General features: G+C 40.6%; 4 protein-coding genes across 4 annotated transcripts; all 4 read right to left on the reverse strand.

Moving 5' to 3' along the window:
- Positions 1-4,211: 4,211 nt before the first annotated feature.
- On the reverse strand, positions 4,212-5,953 carry LOC119027507 (ependymin-1-like). Its single transcript, XM_037112771.1, has 6 exons — positions 5,824-5,953; positions 5,642-5,676; positions 5,389-5,523; positions 4,918-5,104; positions 4,749-4,836; positions 4,212-4,609 (listed from the first exon to the last, which is right to left on the reverse strand). The coding sequence occupies exons 1-6, from the start codon at positions 5,888-5,890 to the stop codon at positions 4,474-4,476; spliced, it is 648 nt and encodes a 215-aa protein (XP_036968666.1). The 5' UTR covers positions 5,891-5,953; the 3' UTR covers positions 4,212-4,473.
- Positions 5,954-8,097: 2,144 nt separating this feature from the next.
- On the reverse strand, positions 8,098-10,276 carry LOC119027755. Its single transcript, XM_037113189.1, has 5 exons — positions 10,183-10,276; positions 9,254-9,574; positions 9,076-9,111; positions 8,857-8,963; positions 8,098-8,495 (listed from the first exon to the last, which is right to left on the reverse strand). The coding sequence occupies exons 1-5, from the start codon at positions 10,274-10,276 to the stop codon at positions 8,346-8,348; spliced, it is 708 nt and encodes a 235-aa protein (XP_036969084.1). The 3' UTR covers positions 8,098-8,345.
- Positions 10,277-10,895: 619 nt separating this feature from the next.
- Positions 10,896-13,184, reverse strand: LOC119027506. The gene is made up of 6 exons (XM_037112769.1): positions 13,082-13,184; positions 12,656-12,988; positions 12,438-12,473; positions 12,207-12,317; positions 12,072-12,106; positions 10,896-11,390 (listed from the first exon to the last, which is right to left on the reverse strand). The coding sequence occupies exons 1-6, from the start codon at positions 13,125-13,127 to the stop codon at positions 11,286-11,288; spliced, it is 666 nt and encodes a 221-aa protein (XP_036968664.1). The 5' UTR covers positions 13,128-13,184; the 3' UTR covers positions 10,896-11,285.
- A 4,610-nt stretch (positions 13,185-17,794) lies between these two features.
- LOC119027479 lies at positions 17,795-19,514 on the reverse strand. The gene is made up of 6 exons (XM_037112699.1): positions 19,469-19,514; positions 18,999-19,343; positions 18,788-18,826; positions 18,583-18,693; positions 18,474-18,508; positions 17,795-18,224 (listed from the first exon to the last, which is right to left on the reverse strand). Exons 1-6 carry the CDS (start codon positions 19,512-19,514, stop codon positions 18,102-18,104), a joined length of 699 nt encoding a protein of 232 aa, XP_036968594.1. The 3' UTR covers positions 17,795-18,101.
- Positions 19,515-20,233: the final 719 nt, after the last annotated feature.

Genomic DNA, 20,233 nt, shown 5'->3' on the forward strand with positions numbered 1-20,233 from the left:
ACAACCTTTTTTATATACGCAGGTGAGTTCGTTATACTGGGTATATATCAATGAATATGTTTGTAGCTGTGATCCAGTGTGGATGGTTTCATATCAGGCTGTAAAGGTGTCACTCTGCATGGTCAACTTTTCATTAGGTTGACAGATGGGTGTCAGTCTGCCAGAAGTGTGAAGATACAGATGTGATCCCTGATTCAGACTGTCAGCACAGTGCATGGCGCAGCAGAAGGCATGTGGGTGCCATAAATATTCACAACCACAACGACCAATCTTTTTAAAAATAGATTTTATTTTTTCAGTTCAAGCATGTCACAGTTGAAATGTCTCCACACTGACTTCCTTCAAAAAGAGCAAATGCTTTATTTCAGACTTCATTTCCGCAGCGCGTTGATCTAACAGACCTCATGGTTTTGCCCTCAGTTGCGCTCAGACCACACTGCGCTGCCTCTTCCTGTCAAACAAGTGAGGTGAACCTCGCTCACTCCTCCTCTACTATCTATCTGTCTATCTAACTATGCTCGATCTGGACAGTGACCAACGTCAGACAAAACTAGCAAGAAACGATAATACAAGCACTTGGAAAAGTCAGCCATTTAATCATTGTTTATTTGACCTTTTCGCAATATTAAAATGTTCATGACTTGGAGTGATTTCAACATGTGAAGACATGTGACAGTAAAGAAAAAAACTTGATTCACCTCACACTGTTGTGGATTATTTTCTTCACTGGCAGCTGAATGATAGAGACAAGGGCACAAAGCAGTTTTGTAGTTTTTCATCATACTGACACAGATTTTACCCAGAATTTGTAAAAACAATCAAGTGATAATAAAACATGCTCCTGAAGTACCTGTCTGAAGTCTCCTGACTTTCACAACCAGCCCAACAATGACATTCACAAGGAAAAAGGTCAGGCCGCCCAGGATCGCACTCGTCAGCTTTCCTACTCCATCACAGTGTTCTGCAGGAAAGATCACTCAGGTTTAATGTTATGTCCCCTGAAAGGCTTGAGATTAGGCTATGATTAAAAAAAAAAAAAAAAAAAAATAGTAGAATCTTACTTTTGCTGTCCTCGTCATCATGTGGCTCATTGGTCCCTTTTAAAGAAAAAGAGTAAAAATAATATTTGCCTTGATTTTACTGTGATAGATTTACATCATAATTACATTTGATAGTGTTTTAATAGCCACGATTGTTTGTGTTGTGTGAAGACAAGTATAGAAATACAGAATAAACATAAATGACAAAGAATGACAAGACACGACTTTAGAACGATCTTACCTTTGACATCTAAATATACTACATTGAAAGTTAGATCTCCACCAGTGTAAAATCCACAGAAATACAGCCCAGCATCAGATTTAGCCACAGAACTGATTTTCAGAGAGACCGTCAAGTCGCTGCTTCTCATTTAAGATCTCCCATTTCCAAATCCTTCGCAGTTTTGAGCATCAGCAGGTTGGATCTTCACAGAGACACAGCTGACCTTGGTTCTGTGGACCAGTCGGAACCAGAATATCACTGCGCCATTGGTGTTCATGTTGCACTGCAGTGTGACTTCATTACCAGGCTGAACCTCCACAGTCTGAGTCTGAGAGACTGAGGCAGAGATCCAGCCTGAAACAAATAGCAGATGACAATAAGGCAACATGAATATTCACCTTTTAGATAAACATGTCAATAAACAGTAATTCAGTGCCAGTACTCACCGACGTTGCAGAGACTCAAAGCTGCTAACAAGGTGAAGTTCTTCATGGCGCGTGTGGCTGTAACCTCTGCAATGTCTGCAACTGAACTGTGCCCCAGTCAGGGTGCTTTCAAAGCAACGAGGTGCGGTGTTTTTTTTTTAAGTTGCTCATTCTGTACATCAAACTGACCACAAACATGCAGTCAGGAAGAAAAGTGTTGATACAGAATGTTAAGATATTCTTCAGCCAATGTTATTTTTACAACTTTATGTAAGATTATCTAATCCCATCATCCAATAGAACAGTTACACAATTTTTGTTTATAAAAAATGATCTCGATCATCATATGGTTCTGAGGTTGTCTGCAAATTCAAAGCTTAACCTTTTTTCTGGTCTAGTGACTAGTGAAAAAAAAAAAAAAAACTAAGCTGTCTTGAAATTTCCTTCCATTTCAGACAACTGTGTTGAAGCAATTTACCACTCATTTATCCCCTTGTGCTCATGACCGTATCATCACCAGTGAACCAAATGAGGCGTTCTGCAAAGGGAAACCTTTTTTTGCTTCGGTATAAGGTGGTGCATGTTGGAAGTGGTATTGTGTTTTTGCAAGGCTGACTTAAGCTAGTAAATTTGATTTCACATTTTCACTACAGTTTTAAAACAGTGGTTATACAGTGTTTAATGGTAGTAGTTGATATTGTTTCCACTAACACAGTATAGCATGCTTTACTGTAAACATCCTTTTCTACATACTATTTTAACAGCAGAGGTCTGCTTCCCTTGCAGCTTTCAAATTTGGCAGTTCCTTCAACCACAGACACACTGTTCTTCTGAATGTGCTAGAAAATGTTGGAAAATGTCACGTCTTTCCAGAGTGAGGCTGACACACCTAAAAACAGAGCCATTAAACCCTGACCACCTGAACACAATAAACCAAAGGCTTACAAGTACTACTAACTAATAGCATTTTAACTCACATACAAGCAGGAAAACAGCCAACAGGTTAAAATAACACCTAAACAGGCCAAATGTTAACTTTCCAAATGCCTCGGATGCATTTAAGGTAGAGTAACATTAACTTGTGTTGACTCAGACTATGTACTGATTATTAAACAATGCTGCTATTGTCTGAAGTAAGCTAACTAGTTAACACTGCTTCAGCAACGGGAACTATGATGCATTAACCTATTCATTTCATTCACTTCATCAAATTGACGTTACTGCGCCTCTATATATTTCACGTTTTTTCTTCCTCTTCGTTCCTTCTTTCCCTTCCCTTGGCGCTGGATGGTTTCAGTCTTTTTGACGTTGTGTTTCTGCTACAGTATTCATCAATAAATCTCCCTCTTGGTCTCGAGGGTCAGGGTCCGGTCAGTATCAGGCAGCTTGCCCCTCGACCCCGCACCCTAACAGAGGGCAGGTAACAAGCCAGCCAGGAACCCAGCAAAAAGGCCTCTCCATTATTTCATAGGCTTTATTATGAAGTTATATTGTCGTGGGCTTACATAATATTTTGAAATAATAGTAGAAATAGTTGGTGGCTCCCCCGCTGGATGATGGCACCCTTAGCATTCGCCTATACAGCCTATGCTGAGGGCTCAGCATCAACCTTGTGGGCTCTTGCTGGTGGAGGCTATATCTGCAACCTGATTTGATTTCCACTTCCTCCGTTTTTGTGAAGCTTTGCCATCATGGTTCCCCAGATGCCCTCAGGATTTCCCACCAACATCCAGGAGCCACTCATTCCAGACTCCTCTGTATCCTCCAATTTCTGCTTCTGTCTGTAGCCTCTGTATCATCAGCCTCAGGCCTGCATCCTGGTTGTGTAGCCTCAGAATTTTTAGCTCAGGTCTCCCTCCCAGTCCAGCAGCCTCCGGATTGTAGCCTGTCATGTGTTTCTTGGTCGAGAAAACAACCTTTGTTATATCGAGATAACCAGACAACAAGTTGTTATCACTAGATAAATGTGCATAAAAAAAAAAAAAAAACTATAAATCCATGGCCATTCTCGGCTTCCATACATTTCTCACTTCACCTGTATTTGTTTAAACGAATTAGTGTTTTTTGACGTGAGTACAACATGAATTTTTGTCCAAACAAATATCAGACTTATAGTCTCAACACACATGTATTCATTAAAATTGACTGACATTAATCTTACAGAGACAGTTTGCTCACAAACGCTGCCACAGCAAGACGGCCACTGAAAACAAAGTAACAAAATAGTGCAAAGAGTCATATTCAGTAGTCATCATCGCAGTGCACAGAATTTCTGAAACTGGCTTGTTTTTAAACAAGCTGTAGAAGGTCACTGGATAAATTATTATTATTTTTTTTAAATATATTTTGAGTTTATAAGTGAATTATTCAGGTTGATGAGTTTTTCTGTCGTCACCTGACACTCTGCAGTTCGAAGGGGTTCACATTCAACTCTTAAATTCCTGTCATGCATCCCCTCATATTACGAAGGAATATTGTGAAGATGTTTGCTGTCACTATAAACACGAGACAAGGCGAAACATGTGCATTTGTTACTAGTATACTTGGATTTTTCATTGATTTATTGATCCGTCGAAAACAGAAGATGGTTGTATGTTTTTGATTTATTGCCAATGCAAAAACATTTCTTGGTGCAACTTTACACTTTGTCTGAGATGCAAAGTCCAAGATGCTTGAAATGATGTTCTTAGCAGGAATAAATGTGACATATAGAACATGACGAAGCTATGATTCTGTAGCTCCACTTGTTTGGTTTAAAAATCAGAGGCAGCTAAAAAGGAGGCCCTCACTGCTTCTTATGGAACAACTTGAGGAAGCTGTCTGGCTCGTCTTCACTGCCGGTCTCGATCTCTGCGCTCTGGCAAAAGTCCGGAAGGTCGAGCTTACCGGGGTCTGTGATCCCAATGACGTTGTTGAAGAGGCTGGCCAACATAAAGACAATGACACAATGATCACTTTTGGGATGTGAATATTTCTGATTTTCAAAAGTCAGTCGTTATTAATCAGTCCTTTCTGCATTTGGAGTCATTTTTTACTGTGTTGATGTTAATGCTAACTAACCTTGTCACCATCCATCCAAACTGGTCAGTGTGGTACACCGTGTTGACAGGAATGCATCCGAATTCAGTGACTGTGCATACGAACTTCCCTGTAGGATCAGATATGAAAATGAATGTGTCAGTAACACGAGAAGGATGAACAGAGTTCGAATGATTGCATGATCTCTGACCTCCTCCTTGTGGAAGATCTCCTATCCAAGTGTTGACCAGAAGTCCCTGTCCAGGTCCAGAGGAGCTGCCCAGAACAGCCTGGCCCACCAGAGATGCACTTTTGGGGATTTCCCAAGGATGGAAGTCCTCTTTCAGAGGCAGTTTCTTGCATGTCCGAGTTTTGGTGTCAATCTCATACATGGCAGCCTGATGGATGAAAGTCAGGGAACGAGGAGGACCAATTGCTTATTATATATATATATATATATATATATATATATATATATATATATATATATATATATATATATATATATATATATATATATATATATATATATATATATATATATATATATATATACACACACACACGTACACGTACGTATATACATATATACATACATATCATATGATAAAATACATTAATCCAGGTATATATTTGTGTGTTAATACAATGTGTGGCATGTTCATGTCATTGCTTTGGTCACCTCTCTGTAGAGCATAAGTAAATCAATGGTGAGTGTCTTATTCTCGTAGTTGGCAATCTCAGTTAGTCGCAGGCGCCTTCCGAATGCATCATACTCATAGTTGGCATAGGCCCACAGCTTCTCATTCTGTGTGGACTGGAGAGAGACGGTTTGATTCAGTTTTCCTTTCAGGCATTGTAATCTGCATTTTGTCAGTGTGCTGAAATCACGGGTGCCAGGTAAAAAGCACAAGTAACACATGGTAAATACTCACCACGGTGAGGGCCCCGGTCAGAAAAGGAGGAGTTCCTGCGTTATGAAATGATCAGAGTGTTATCATACAACAAAACATTGCCAGTACCACTACTCTTAAGAATTTCAAAAGCAGAAATGAAACAAGAAAGAACTGAGGAATCGTACGACCACAATCAGATTTGTCTCTGTTATTTTACTTACTGCATGGGTGAGGTGCCTGGGCCAGGCAGCATGCCAGAATGCAGGCTAAAGCCACGAAGACTTTCATGTTTTAGTCTTCCACACTCCCGCTCTCAAGCAGCAACAAACCCTCTGGTGCTGGAGAGTGGAGGCACTTCCTTATAAACACAGACCCCTGACGCTCCGGGAGAAAATCCTGCCTCCAGGTTTTATCTTTCACCGCACAATCTCATGAAAGTCAAGAGCGAGAACCCTCTGTTATCAGGCTCACATCAAGATAAAGGGCCATTAGGGGCAGTAACAATGAATCATGCCTGTTCTACTTTCTTTACACTGTTGGCTGGTTAATATTGTTGTCGTACAAAAGGTCACATGCAGCTGTTTAAGACTACCATAATTTCCCAACCAAACAAAGAACATATAGCCTAAAACAGATGATATGTTCAGAAAAAAAACCCATTTTAAGTGCAAGTGATGGCTGTGAGGTCTGTGTACAGTTGGTCAGGGGTGAAGAATGTTGTTTGTGATCACAAAAGGAGGTTGCCTGCAAACACAGAACTGGATTTTGGGCCGACTGGAGAGGAGGCGTGCGGCAGCTGCGTGAATGAGGTCACTGTCATGTGAGGCGGAGGTGTGTACTCAGCAGTATACAGGTTCATTACGTCAGTCAGTAAAACACTGCCGCTACATTAATCTGTTTTTTTTTTTTCCCCCCTTATTCCTGATAAACTATGCACCAATTTGATAGCTTTGATGATAACAAAGAACAGAGCAAAACTTTGTTATCAAACTCAAAATTGTGATAGAATAGGACATTTGAGTAACTGTTTGTCAATGGCAAACCCAGTCATACATTGAAAGGTTAACTGACCCAAAGGTAAGCAAAAGTCACCTGACTGGCTGAGCAGTGGTTGGTTAACATTTAATCGTATGACCTTCTATTCATAGATTTTACAGCATCTGCTTTACTGCGCACCAAATCCGTCACAACCACATGATGTCTGAATAAAGACGGCGGGATCTCATTTTTTTAATTCGCAAAACGTTTTGACAGTCACTCCTTTACTTGGCATTTGCTATAAATGAGCAGCTTTCTGCGTGACATATAATTGTCTCAGTGTCAGGTGATTCCTGCACTGCCCGTCCAGTTAGACAGCAATCCAGTGAAGAGACAATGAAGTATAAGCATGTCTTTCGACCCAAGGCAAAACACAGGTATTTTATTTTCTATTGCAGCATGCAAATAAACTCACATATGATTTAGCTTGCAATTCTTTTTATCACACAAAGTTCATTTTTCAGGTCTTTGTGAATGACGTTTGTAATTTCTTTTCCATTTTGAAACTCCAATAATACTGGCCTTTTTTTGTGTTAGCTGTGGAAAAGATGTCATTTCATCCAAGTTCATGGTTTGAATATTAAACACCAGAGATATAATGTAGCTATACACTATACATATCATTTTGTTGATTTCATCTTTTTTTTTTTGCAATCAAAGTTTAAGTTCACCACATAAAGGGTATCTCCACCAATTGTACACACTGGAGTGTGTTTACTTGTCTTGTGTGTAACATGATATATTGCGTAAAGTGATGTCACTGAGTGGGTTAGAAAAAAACAAACTGTCAAATGTGGGACAAGAATCATGCTCAGAAGAATAAACTGAACTACATAAATCCCTGAACATATTATCTATTATTTTATCATAACCCTTAGCTGTTCCAATCTTCGTGGTAAGCTGTGAGGCAGCCGCTTGTTTAAATCAGTGACAGCAAGAATCTTACTGGCTAGACTGGGAGTGTTGTGCGCAAACCTAACAGTGGCTGTAAGGGGGGAGTGGTCTGATATGACTATGGCATTGTATAAAACAGGCTTTGGCTGAAGAGAGTAAACGATTATCTACTAAAAATCTAATCGATCAGGGAAAATGTCTGATGTACATAGGAGAAAAAAGGAATAAGTCCAAACAGTGGGGATCATGCTTCAACATAGATTTGAAACAGCTAGAATTAAAAAGAGGGAGTCTAAATTGGGTATATAGCAAACTATATAGCAAACCAGAGAAAAAAATATAATTATCCCAATTAGATGCATAAAGGTTAGCTAGTATCACAGGTGTATTAACAATTGAGTATGGATGTGAACATTTGAAATATTCACAACCACAACGAGCAGTCTTTTAAAAATAGATTTTATTTTTCAATTCAGGCATGTCACAGTTGAAATGTCTCCACGTTGATGTTCTTCAGAAACAGTAACTGCTTTATTTCAGACTTCATTCCCACAGCGTGTTGATCTAACAGACCTTATGGTTTTCTGCTCAGTTGTGCTCAGACCACACTGCCCTGCGTCTTCCTGTCAAACAAGTGAGGTGAACCTCACTCACTCCTCTGTTGCTATAGACCTCCATCTATCACTGTTCAATCTGGACAGTCACAAGCTCAGACAAAACCAGGACGACATGATAGCGAAAGCGCTTGGACGAGTCTGTTATTTAGTCAGAGAACACAACAGCAGATAACAGATTTAACATGATAAAAGCATCAGTTGAACTCTGAACCCCTCTGAGTCTGTCTGCTGGCAGTATAAATGACATGAGTTTCCACTTCTCTCTCTGATGCAGGCCTCCTGCTTCTTACTGGTGTTGGGTGAAAACCCAGGGCTGCATCCCTCAGCTGATCGTAGAGCAGATTCTGTAGACAGTAGTACACAGATACACATGTCAAACAGCATACTTTAAAGACGCTCTGTGTTGTGCTGGAAGCTGGTTGTTGATGTTACAAAAAAACATTTCTAAACTAAAGGAGCAGAGAGGGGAACTGACACGAGGTCTCATTTTCAAATCATGCTCAGATCTACTCACATATGGCCAATAAAAAGTGACTAATACATATAAATTGCTTCAAATTGTTTCTCAGAGCTCCTTTATAGGATTGTGACAATTACATCTACTGAGCAGAACATTTTATACGCCAGAAGTTAGTTGAAGTTGTTAGTGTTCTCTTGTGGACCTAAAATATAATTGGGCAATTTCAACAAGACTGAGACACTAACTGGAATTTTCCTGTTTTTAACGACCAGACCGATGATGACCAGCAGAAGGACAACAGTCAGAGCACCCAGGGTCACACTCGTCAGCTTTGCTATTCTGTCAGACTCTCCTACCGAAGAGATTGTAAAGGTAAAAGTAAAGATTGAGCTTCAACTGTTTCACCTTCGAACATTTCATGATCTGCACACTGAAAGAAATCTCCAGTAGAATCTCGCTTTTACCTTTGCTGTCCTCGTCATCATGTGGCTCATTGCTGCCTTTTAAAGAAATAAGGTGAAAATTAGTCTTGATTTAGTTTTGACAGATTTACGTCATTATCAAATTTAGCCAATGTTTTCGTTTCCTTTATTGTAAGAAGACAATTATGGAAGACGTGACTAGACTTTAGAATGACCTTACCTTTGACATTTAAACGTATGACACTGAAAGTTGGAATTCCATCAGTGTAAAATCCACAGAAATACAGTCCAGCATCAGATTTGACCACATAACCGATTTTGAGAGAGACAATGTTGTTGCTGCTTCTCATTTCAAATTTCCCATTTTGAAATCCTTCGCAGTATTTAGCTTCATTGGAGTGGATCATGACAGAGACACAGCTGACCTCGGTTCTGTTGTCCAGTCTGAACCAGAATATCACCGCACCATTGTTGTGGGTGTTGTTGCACCGCAGTGTGACTTCTTCACCAGGCTGAGCCTCCACAGTCTGAGACTGAGAGACTGAGGCAGAGATCCAGCCTGAAACAAACAGCAGATAACAAACAAGAAACATGATCATTTCCTTAAAAAAAATGTTTCAGTGGTGAGTGGACAACTGCTGGAGACTGCAAATGACGATGGCCTTAACGTATGTTACCTTAATAAGTTATGGAGTAGACTGTTTTGCTGGGTGGTATTTTTTTATGCACGTTGTGTTGACATATTTGTTGTATAATTGTATTTCGTTTCCGCGTAATCAAGCACTGCATCCCAATTTGATTTCCACTTTTGTGAAGGCCACCCAGATGCCCTCAGGATTTCCCACCAACATCCAGGAACCACTCATTCCAGACTCTTCTGCATCTTCCAATTTCTTCTCTTGTCTGTAGCCTCTGTATCATTAGCCTCAGGCCTGCCTCCTAGTTGGGTAGCCTCCACATTTTTTGGCCTAGGTCTTCATCCCAGTCCAGTAGCCTCTAGATTGTAGCCTGTCATCTCTCTCTTAGTTGGCTAGCCACTGGTCTGCTAGCCTTCTGCCTGCACCCAAGTCACCAACTTTCCAATTCAACTAGTCCCAAGCCTGGATGTCCTGGTCCTGTATCCCTGAATGCAGGAGGGGCATCACGTACCCTTTACTCCCACATCCACCGATATCCACCAATCTGTGTCTCGTGTCACTTTGTGCTCTGCTTTCCAGCCCCCTGAACTCTTTCTCTTTCCCATTCCTGTTAAACTCCCAGATTCCTTGTCACTTCTGTTTGGACGTGTTTTCTTTTTTTCGTCTGTAATCTTACATAGCAACTTAGAAGCAAACATAGAGTTCACCTGCTGACCCTGTCCGCCAGGTTGTCTGCATTTGTGTTCTTTCACTTGCTGCTTTGTGCAAACCCCTTGACTCATGTTCAAATGTGTCCAGACAAAGCCTGATGGTCTAAGACAAAGAGAAAGTACCGCAGAAGGGTGGTGACTGTTCTGTTTCATTTACCACGTTCTGCATGGCTTACATTTATGACAACTAGAAAAAAGAAATTGATGCACACTCTTATCCTCTGGTGTCTCAATGTGTCTGGTGCCTCGTCCACACACTGTGAAAAGGTATGAGGAAGCAAAAACCCTTGAATGGTGTCAGCTGTGGTCTTAGTCTGGCTTAACCAGCTTCAATCTCCCCTTGAAGTAAACATGCAAATCTATTAAACAACTTCAGGCATAAATCTAGGATGGGTTGTATGTTTCACCAGGAAATATCCAGAGTAGGCCCTCTTAGCTGTCTTTTGATGTTATGATATCTTGGTTATGATATTCAGTTTTTACATTGATATCCTGTATAGCCCCTATACAGCTTCCCTCAGTCAGTATTCACTGTGCCATGTCAGATTCTTTTATTAGAAAGCTTTGATCTATAGGCCTCAAGATTTTCACCTCAGTTGTGCTCAGACCACACTGTGCTGTCTCTTCCTGTCAAACAAGTGATGTGTGCCTCACTCACTCCTCCACTGTCAGAGACCTGAATCTATCTCTTACTATAAAACAACCTGAGCAGTCATCGTCGTCCTTACTGGCTCCTCCATCAAAACATACCAGTGGTAGGAAGACACTTAAGAAGGGATGAACACATGATCTTTATTGAATAAGTAAACCTTTTGGCTGGATTGGTAATTGCTCTCACCAACATGGCACACAAAAGCTCCAAAATATTTCCATATAGAGCATCAGCTCCAGTTGCCTCCGGAGTCTATCTGGTTGAAGCATAGATAACATTTGGCTCCGGCTCTCTTCTTTTTGCTTTCGGTCGAATTGTCACTGCTGCGTAGTTCACGTCATCGTCACGGCCCACATTCTGTGAAAACAGTATTAACAGTCTCAACATGGTAGCTTGGTATCTTGGTGGTATACATGGTATACTTTATAGAGGCTCTGTGTTGTGCTGGAAGCTGGTCATTAATGTTACAAACACGCACTACTTCTAAACTAACGTCAGCTCTCTGCCAACAGAGTGGAGAGGGGAACTGATTTGAGGCACTTGAGAACGTGAATAAAGACTTATCCTTTGGAATGGCAGAAAATCAACACAAGTTGTTCACACATAAATCTACAGTCCAGCAGCATTAAACAGCTTAAGCAAATCATCCACGGGCTTGTATAGGCAATAAAGAGACACGCAGAAGGTCTCAATTTCACATCATGCTACAATCAGCTCACATATGGCCAATAAAATGTGACTAATACATGTAAATTTCTTCAAATTGTTACTCAGAGCTCATTGTGACAAGTACATCTACTGTGCAGGACATTTTATATGCCAAACATGAACTTGTTTGTGCTCTCTAGTGCATTTTTGGACTAATCAGCTCATACATAGGCCTCATAGGTACAAATATATACATAACATATATGTATGTATAGATACACAGATTTATAAGGTAGAAGCCAATTTGAGCCAATACAATACAGTTATTGGTGTTTTTCGGTTCAGCTCTATCAAACAATATATAAAAGTAAATATTAAAATGGTACTCACCTCTATTTGCTCTGGGTTCTGTTCTTCCTCAACAGCTGTGTGGCACAAACAAGATCTGGTGAGTTTTCCAGCGTATTGACAGACGTTAAAAGCATTTCTGGCAACAAGATGGAGACAGTTACTGAAAAAAAGTACCTGTCTGAAGTTTCCTGACTTTAACAACCAGACCAATGATGACCAGTATGAGGACAACAGTCAGAGCACCCAGGATCGCACTTGTCAGCATTGCTATTCTGTCAGACTCTCCTACAAGAGAGATCGTTAAGTTTAAATCTGATTTTCCCTGAAAGGCCAAGTAAAAATTAACACTGATCCCTGAAACATTCCATAATTCACAATGAAAGTAATCTCGAATTTCACTTTTACCTTTGCTGTCCTTATCATCATGTGACTCATCGCTGCCTTTTCATGTAAGAGTAAAGATAATATTTGTGTTGATTTCAATGAGAGAGATTTACATCATAATTATATATGCCAATGTTCTATAGTCACTTTTTTTGTTTGTTGTATGAAGACAAGTATAGAAATACAGAATAAACATAAATGACAAAGAATGACAAGACACGACTTTAAAACGAGCTTACCTTTGACATCTAAATATACTACATTGAAAGTTAGATCTCCGCCGGTGTAAAATCCACAGAAATACAGTCCTGCATCAGATTTAGCCACATAACTGATTTTCAGAGAGACCGTCGAGTTGCTGCTTCTCATTTCAAATCTCCCATTTCCAAATCCTTCACAGTTTTGAGCATCAGCAGGTTGGATCTTCACAGAGACACAGCTGACCTTGGTTCTGTTGACCAGTCGGAACCAGAATATCACTGCGCCATTGGTGTTCATGCACTGCAGTGTGACTTCTTCACCAGGCTGAGCCTCCACAGTCTGAGACTGAGAGGCTGAGGCAGAGATCCAGCCTAAAACAAATACCAGATAACAAAAAAGGTAACATGAATATTGTCCTTTTATATAAATATTTGAATAAACAGTAAGTCAATGCCAGTACTCACTAAAGCTGCAGAGAGTCAAAGCAGCTATCAAGGTGAAGTTCTTCATGACACGTGTGGCTGTAAACTCTGCAATGTCCGCAACTGAACTGTGCTCCAGGCAGGGTGTTTTCAAAGCAACACGGTGGGTTTTTCTTTTTTTTTTTTTTTTTAAGTTGCTTATCCTGTACATCAAACTGACCACATACTATCAAGAAAAAAAATGTGTTGAAGCAGAATGTTAAGATATTCTTCAGGTTACGTTATGTTTGCAATCCAACAGAAATTTATGTTATGTACAAATGGACACATTAAAAACTTCATGTATGATCTATCAAATGTAATCCCATCGTCCAGCATAGAAGATTCACACAACTTTCGCCAGACCAGGCGATAAAAGTGATCTCGATCATCAGATGGTTCTGACGTTGTCTGTAAATTTAAAGCTTACATTTCTTTCAGTCTGGTGTCTGCTGAAAAAAAAAAGTTGTCTTTATGTTTCCTTCTGCTTCAGACAGTTGTTCAGAAGCAATTTTCATTTACCCCCTTGTGGTCATGACTGTATCATCAGCTAACCCAATGCAGCGTTCTGCACAGGAAAACTTTTTTTTTTGTCTTACTATGACGTGGTACATGTAAGAGGTGGTATTTTGCTGACTTAAGCTCGTGAATTTGATTTCAGATTTTGACTAGATTTTCAAAAAGTAGTGTGTATACAGTGTCCCTGTAACCCTTCTACTTTGTGAAATATAGAATCACCTTATGCAGCAATGAAGCAAGCATTAATCCCCTTAAAGGACCATATTATGAAAAACATGTTTTCTCTGTTCTCTACATATATAAGCTGGTCCTCCCTGAGCCTGCAAACTCCCAGAATGAGGAAAGCAAACGATTCCTGCATGGTCTCTGCAGCCCACCCACTGGTAACATGACTCTCCGTAACATGCAGCTCCTATAATTACATAACGAAAGGAGTCATTTTCATAGGGCGACTTCCTCTGAGCGATGATGGAATATATCCGTGAGGGGGGCGTTCACCCTCGAGGTGAAGTTCAGTTTGTCCAGCGATGTTGGAAAAATGTTGGAAAGTGCCACATCTTTCCAGCGTGAGTTCAGTGGGCCTAAGCTGGGACATGTGCGCCAGTATCACAACTGATGGGACGGCCTCCACGACAGGAAAAAACTCTGGGGTCATGAGGAGAATACTTGACAGAGCTCCGAGTTCAACTTGGAAGCATTGTTTGTTTTTTTTTGCATCTGGAGGCCTTGGCAGCAAAGGATGTAGTGCCAGTGCTTCATGAAACATTAAAAGATGTCAAACTGCGAGGTCAAATCACAGCGTTTCTTACCCAGAACCATTCATCTCTTGCAGACCTGTTCAGCAACAGTGTGTGGCTCGCACACGTTGCTTACCTCGCTGATGGGTTTGAAAAATTAAACACATTAAATGTGTCTATGCAGGGGAGGGGGCACAAATTTTTGAACAATATGACAAAATTGATGCTTTCAAAAAAAAAAGATCTCAGTGTGGACATACCATGTTTCCAAAAACTGACTTGACATGTTCCCCACTGCCTGTCGTGAGGGACAGCAACTGGACACGGCAGGAAAAAATGCGATGAGGAAAACGATCACGACACATCTGAAGAAACTTTCGGAGCGGTTTAGTGACTATTTTCCCGAGAAAGAGAGGGATGACAACTGGATACGTGACCCCTTTGGAATCGACATAAAAGTTAAATTTGTATAATTGAATCTTTTTGAATTGCACTTTTTGTTTCATTTATTTTGAGTTTGTGGATAAAAACTGAAGAAACTGAATGTATTCCATAGTGCAGTGTTCTATTGTTACACGTTGTCTATTCCATTCAGTATTTACAGCTTAAGTACAATTTATAACAGCAAACGGCATCAAGTGCAACTTTTCAGGGACAACAAGGGATTGAATGTTGTCTTTTATTATTAAGGTCTTAGCAACTATTCATAAAATTACAGTATAAATAACTATTTACAGATTATTATTAATTATTAACAAAAACAATAATTGTTAAAAACAGTGACAAATGATGGACAGTAACAGGCTGAGCAGGAGTAGATAATAAAATATAATAAAACCATATGTGGCAACACACAGTTTATATGTACATGCATTAATGTAATGTATTGATATGTTAATGACCCCAAACTGTTAGCTAGCTAATAATGATAATAATGATAACATCACTGTTGGTACTAGAACAGGTTTACATCTCCATGGTCCTCTCTCAGCCTGAGATAAACCAGAGCCGCTTCTCCTCTTCCTCTACATGGAGGAGGCTTCAGGAAATCAGGTATTCCCGTAGCTCAAACATTTCGCGGACCTGGGCTGCATAAATAGTGACTTACAGGTAGGGGTGGGAACATCTGGTGACGCAACCAGGAAAGGCTCTGAAGGCTAGACCGTCCGGTTGACGCCGCCTCGCAGGTCTCTTCGAAGGACCCGGCCTTTGCGGGCGGCGAAGGCCGGGTCCTTGATGGATGCAGATCCTGAACTGGGACACAGCTAGAGTGTCCTGTTGAAAAGACTACAGAAATGGTGGCCATGACTTGGGGAAATCAAGTTTGTGAGACTGCAAAAGTCATGTGTGGACACAAATCCAGAAATCACAAACCTGGGGGGACTGTTACCAGCAGGCGCCAACTACTGGACATTTGGGTCGGTGCACTTTCCTTTGCTTACCAGCCTTTGCTATAACAAGGACGCTGCATTTAAGCTTTGGCCTTTGATAGGCCACTCTATTGTCAGAACCGTGTGGTCGTTCCCGACATTAATCATGTTTTTTCCAGTGGAAGGGCACCCTATAGGGTACTTATCAGGTTCTGTCCAGTGGAAGGGCACCCTAGAGGGTGTGTTATCATTGTTTTGTCCAGTGGAGGGGCACGCTTTTTGGGTGTTTTATCACATTTCCCATTGGATGGACACCATCCAGGGTACTTTGTCGAGTTCTGTCAATTGGAACGGCACCCTATAGGGCACTTTATCAGGTTTTGTCTAGTAAAGGGGCACCCTAGAGGGCACTTTAACACATTTTGTCCATTGGAAGGGCACCCTATAAGGTGTATTATCAGGTTTTGGCTAATTGAGAGGCACCCTAGAGGGCACTTTAACACATTTTGTCCATTGGAAGGGCACCCTATTGGGTGCATTATCAGGTTTTGTCCATTGGAAAGGGAACTACATGGTGCTTCATCAGGATGCATTATCAAGTTTTATGCAGTGGAAATGCACCCTAGAAAGCCCTTAACCCCAGAGTACAACAGTGGTTGATAGTATACATTTCTGCTCTCATGAGTTTTTATCGTCATCTTTATCTAAGCAATAATGTTTTCCCAAGGCTGGACTGGCCATAGGGAACCCCAGTGGCCTGGCTAGCTGATTGGCTTGCAGTGTTAAAAAAGGAAAACACAATACAAGGCAGTGACTTAACTCAGAAACCTTTGGCCCCCACAGCTGGGATAAAGTCATTAATAATGTTTCAGCTGTTTGTACTTGTTAAATAAGTGTCAGTGAACTCAAAACTCTCTGACAATGGTTGTTAAAATAACTGTTTTACATTTGAAATGTACACAGTATTCTAAATCTGACCACAGGCTGTTATTAGACTGCTACTGAACCACATCACAACCATCAAAATCTAACAACAGCATCTTCACATTCTAAGAGCTCATACTAAAACGCCAATGTGAAAGTAGTACACCACTTTTGGTGCATGTGGTTTGAATGCAGAGAGCTGAAGGCCAGTCTTCCTGTTTTTGACCACAGTGGAAAATATCAGGGGGGAGAGGGCACAAGACAAACAACAGCCAGAGCTAAAGTCAAGCCCTTTGTCTATTTCATTTTTACATTCACTCTGTCAGCGTACAATAAAGACGACTAGAGAATGAAAATAAAAGTGAATGCTTCCAGTCAAATAAGAGAAAAATACAGGCTGATGGAAACATTTTCAACATTTTTATTTAAATTAGTGTTCATCACCCCTCCTACCTCCCAGCACACTCTCCCTATAAGGACATTCAACGATCATCAGTGTCTTCACAGTTCCCTCCTCCATCAAACGTCAAGTGGGTGTTCCTTTTGTTCAAACGACGATCAGTTACAACTAAAATGACAAAGATAGATCCTGAGAGCGAGTGAAGAAGAAGCATGTGAGAATCACAACTAAAGACTGGCGAGAAATTAATTAATTAATTCACCTTAATGTTGAATATTTTTTTATGAAAGAAATTTAAAAAAAAAGGGATCTGAATTCCTCCCTCGTGTCATCTTAATTTGTGATACTGGATATTTTGATGGAGCATTTATGTACTGCTCCTGTTATGTGAGAGTTTATTTACCACATTTACACAGTACTTTACTGTACATTAGCTGTAAATTAGTGGGCCCTCCCTGAACTCAGCACACACCGAGAACTCTCTCTTTTCCCCCCCCCTCGTGTCTCTCCGCCTGTCGGTAAACAGCTCCGGATCAGAGCAGAATCTGATGTTTAAAGGTTGATGCTGCTTTGAAAGTAATGTACCTAAATAAGTGTGTGTAAAGCAGAGTTTGAAATAGAGATTATCAGTAGTGGCGTCACTTGTTGTCTTTGAGAACAGCAGGTTGTGTGATGTTTGTGGCCGAAGTCTTCCTGTGGTGGGGACTTTATTTTTCACTCAGACAGACAATGACTGTCACCACACAGAACTGGCTTATTCATTCGCTATTTATTTCCATTTAGTACAAATACAGGATTGCATTCTTTATTCAGCACAATATAGGTCAGGTATGTTTACTATTATACTTTGCTGCAAAGCTTTGACCTGCAAGGCCTCCTGACATATTCACACCACACTGTGCTGTCACTTCCTGTGAAGTCACGTGCCTCTCTCTCTCACTCCTCCCGCCATTTGACTCTGCTCATGAGTAGGTGTGACAGTCATCAGCGTCCTCCGTGTGACAGGGACTTTGGCCAGTAAAGTAAAAGATGCAAACATGAACAAAGCAAGCAGATGCAGTAACTTCCTGAGTCTATCTGCTGGCAGTATAAATAACGTGAGTCTCCACTTGTCTCTCTGATGCGGGCCTCCTGTTTCTCATTGGCTTTGGGAGGAACTTCAGCGCTCCAGAGTTCAGGTCATCAGAACCCAGATTCTGTAAAAGAGTATTTAGGGTCACGTGACGTATCTCACACACTGTAGCTAAGTTTGTCACATAATCTGCACTGACCTTGGAGAACAAAACAAAAAAAAGATTACAGCAAGAAGGGTGGCTACTGAAATTGTGTTTAAGGCCACATACTAGAAAAACACTGGTTTGTATCATTCATCATACTTTAGCTCGTATTATTTTTAAATAGGATGAAAAGTTGAATATTGGTTGCTGAAAATTGTAGTACCTCACCTTGCTTAATTCGGGATGCAGCTGTTCATCAGCAGCTACATGACAAAAGATAACTGATTAGTTAAGGATCACTGACCAGGATGTGCATCAAACAATAGGCCGGCTGTACCTCTCTGAAGTTGCCTGATTTTAACAGCCAGAACGATGGCAGCCGCCATGAAGAAAACAGCGAGAGCACCCAGGGACACAATCATCAAGGTTCCTCTTCCTTCAGCCTCCTCTACAAGAATTATTAATACACTGGATAGTCTTCTTTCATATTCCAGATTATAAACTTGTACACTAAAAACAATCTCTAGAAAATGAAGTGTTACCTCTAGTCTCCAAATCCACTTCATAATCCAATGTATCACCTTAGAAACATATAACAGTTAAATTATTAAGACAGTAAAATATAATTATTCACAGGTGACACATGTCTTTAGGCTGCTTTCGTATTTCTGTGTCAATAAACTTGAAATATGCAAAAAAAATATGATGAGAAAATTAAATATTTAGAAGAGTTAGGCTTAACTGCAGTCTTACCTTGAACGTTTAAGTATGTTGCAGTGGAAATGACTGTATGTGTTTTCACGTAAAATCCACAGAAATACAGTCCGGTGTCAGATGAATCCACTCGCTTGATTTTCAGGGAAACAGTGGAGACGTTGGAGCTCATTTCAAATTTTCCATTTTGAAATCCATCACAGAATGAAACTTTGCCACCCAACCCGTACATTGAGGAGATACAGTGGGGCTTGGTTCTGTTGACCACTCTGAACCAGTCTGTCTGAGTTGGGCTCGTGGAAAGGTTGGAGCACAGCAGTGTGACTTCATCACCAGGTTGACACTCCACAGCGTGAGACTCAGAACCTTGGACAGAGATCCAGCCTGAAACAAACGGCATCCACCACATGAAATTCATAAGGCAACAGCAAAAAATAATTCAGTTCTTATCTGCGACTGTTACGGGTTACATTATCTGGTGCTGGGAATAAACAAGTGCCAGTACTCACCGAGGCTGCAGAGAAGTAAAGCTGTGATCGAGGTGCAGCTCTTCATCGTGTGTTTGATCGTGTCACTGCAGGGAGAGTTTTGTATAACAGAGCTGGTGCAAAGGGATTTAGAGAGGCGGGGTGTCTTTTGTTTTCACCTGACAGCTCACACCTCCTTGACAATACAATACCTTTAAGTTATTCAAACCGTTTGATTAAACTGTGAGTGCAATTTGATCGGCTCTCTCTTAATGAGATCGTCTGAATGCTTTAATGGCACCTGACTAGAGAATTAGCATCACCAACAGTTTATCTAAATGTGCTAACTCCTAATAATAACATAAAAATAGGTGCTCGACTATCCATTAACTATTTTTTTTACTTAAAGTTGTTCAAAATTTGTGCCATGTTTGAATGGAAACTTGTCTATGAAGGGATATCTTTGGTTAGAGCCACTGCAAGATCGGACCACCATCTGTTCAGACACTCCTGCTCCTCAGAGGATGAATCCTAATCATGTTGGAGATCCCCCGATTCTTCATCTAGGACCACCATAAGGTTGACCTTAGTGGTTTTCAATGAGATGTCTCAGCAACTATTGGCTGATTGATATTTTATGACTCCCGACATTGATATAGTGAGCGTGTTAGCATGCTGATGTTAGCATTAGCTTAAAGTATCACTGTGCTGTTGTACTTGCAGTGCGCGTAGCATGGCTGTGGACATTGTCTGGTTAAACAGTCTCCTCTACGTTGCTATTTGAGCTCTTGATTATGACAAAACTAG

This window comes from Acanthopagrus latus, chromosome 10, assembly GCF_904848185.1.
Source record: "Acanthopagrus latus isolate v.2019 chromosome 10, fAcaLat1.1, whole genome shotgun sequence".
NCBI lineage: Eukaryota > Metazoa > Chordata > Actinopteri > Spariformes > Sparidae > Acanthopagrus > Acanthopagrus latus.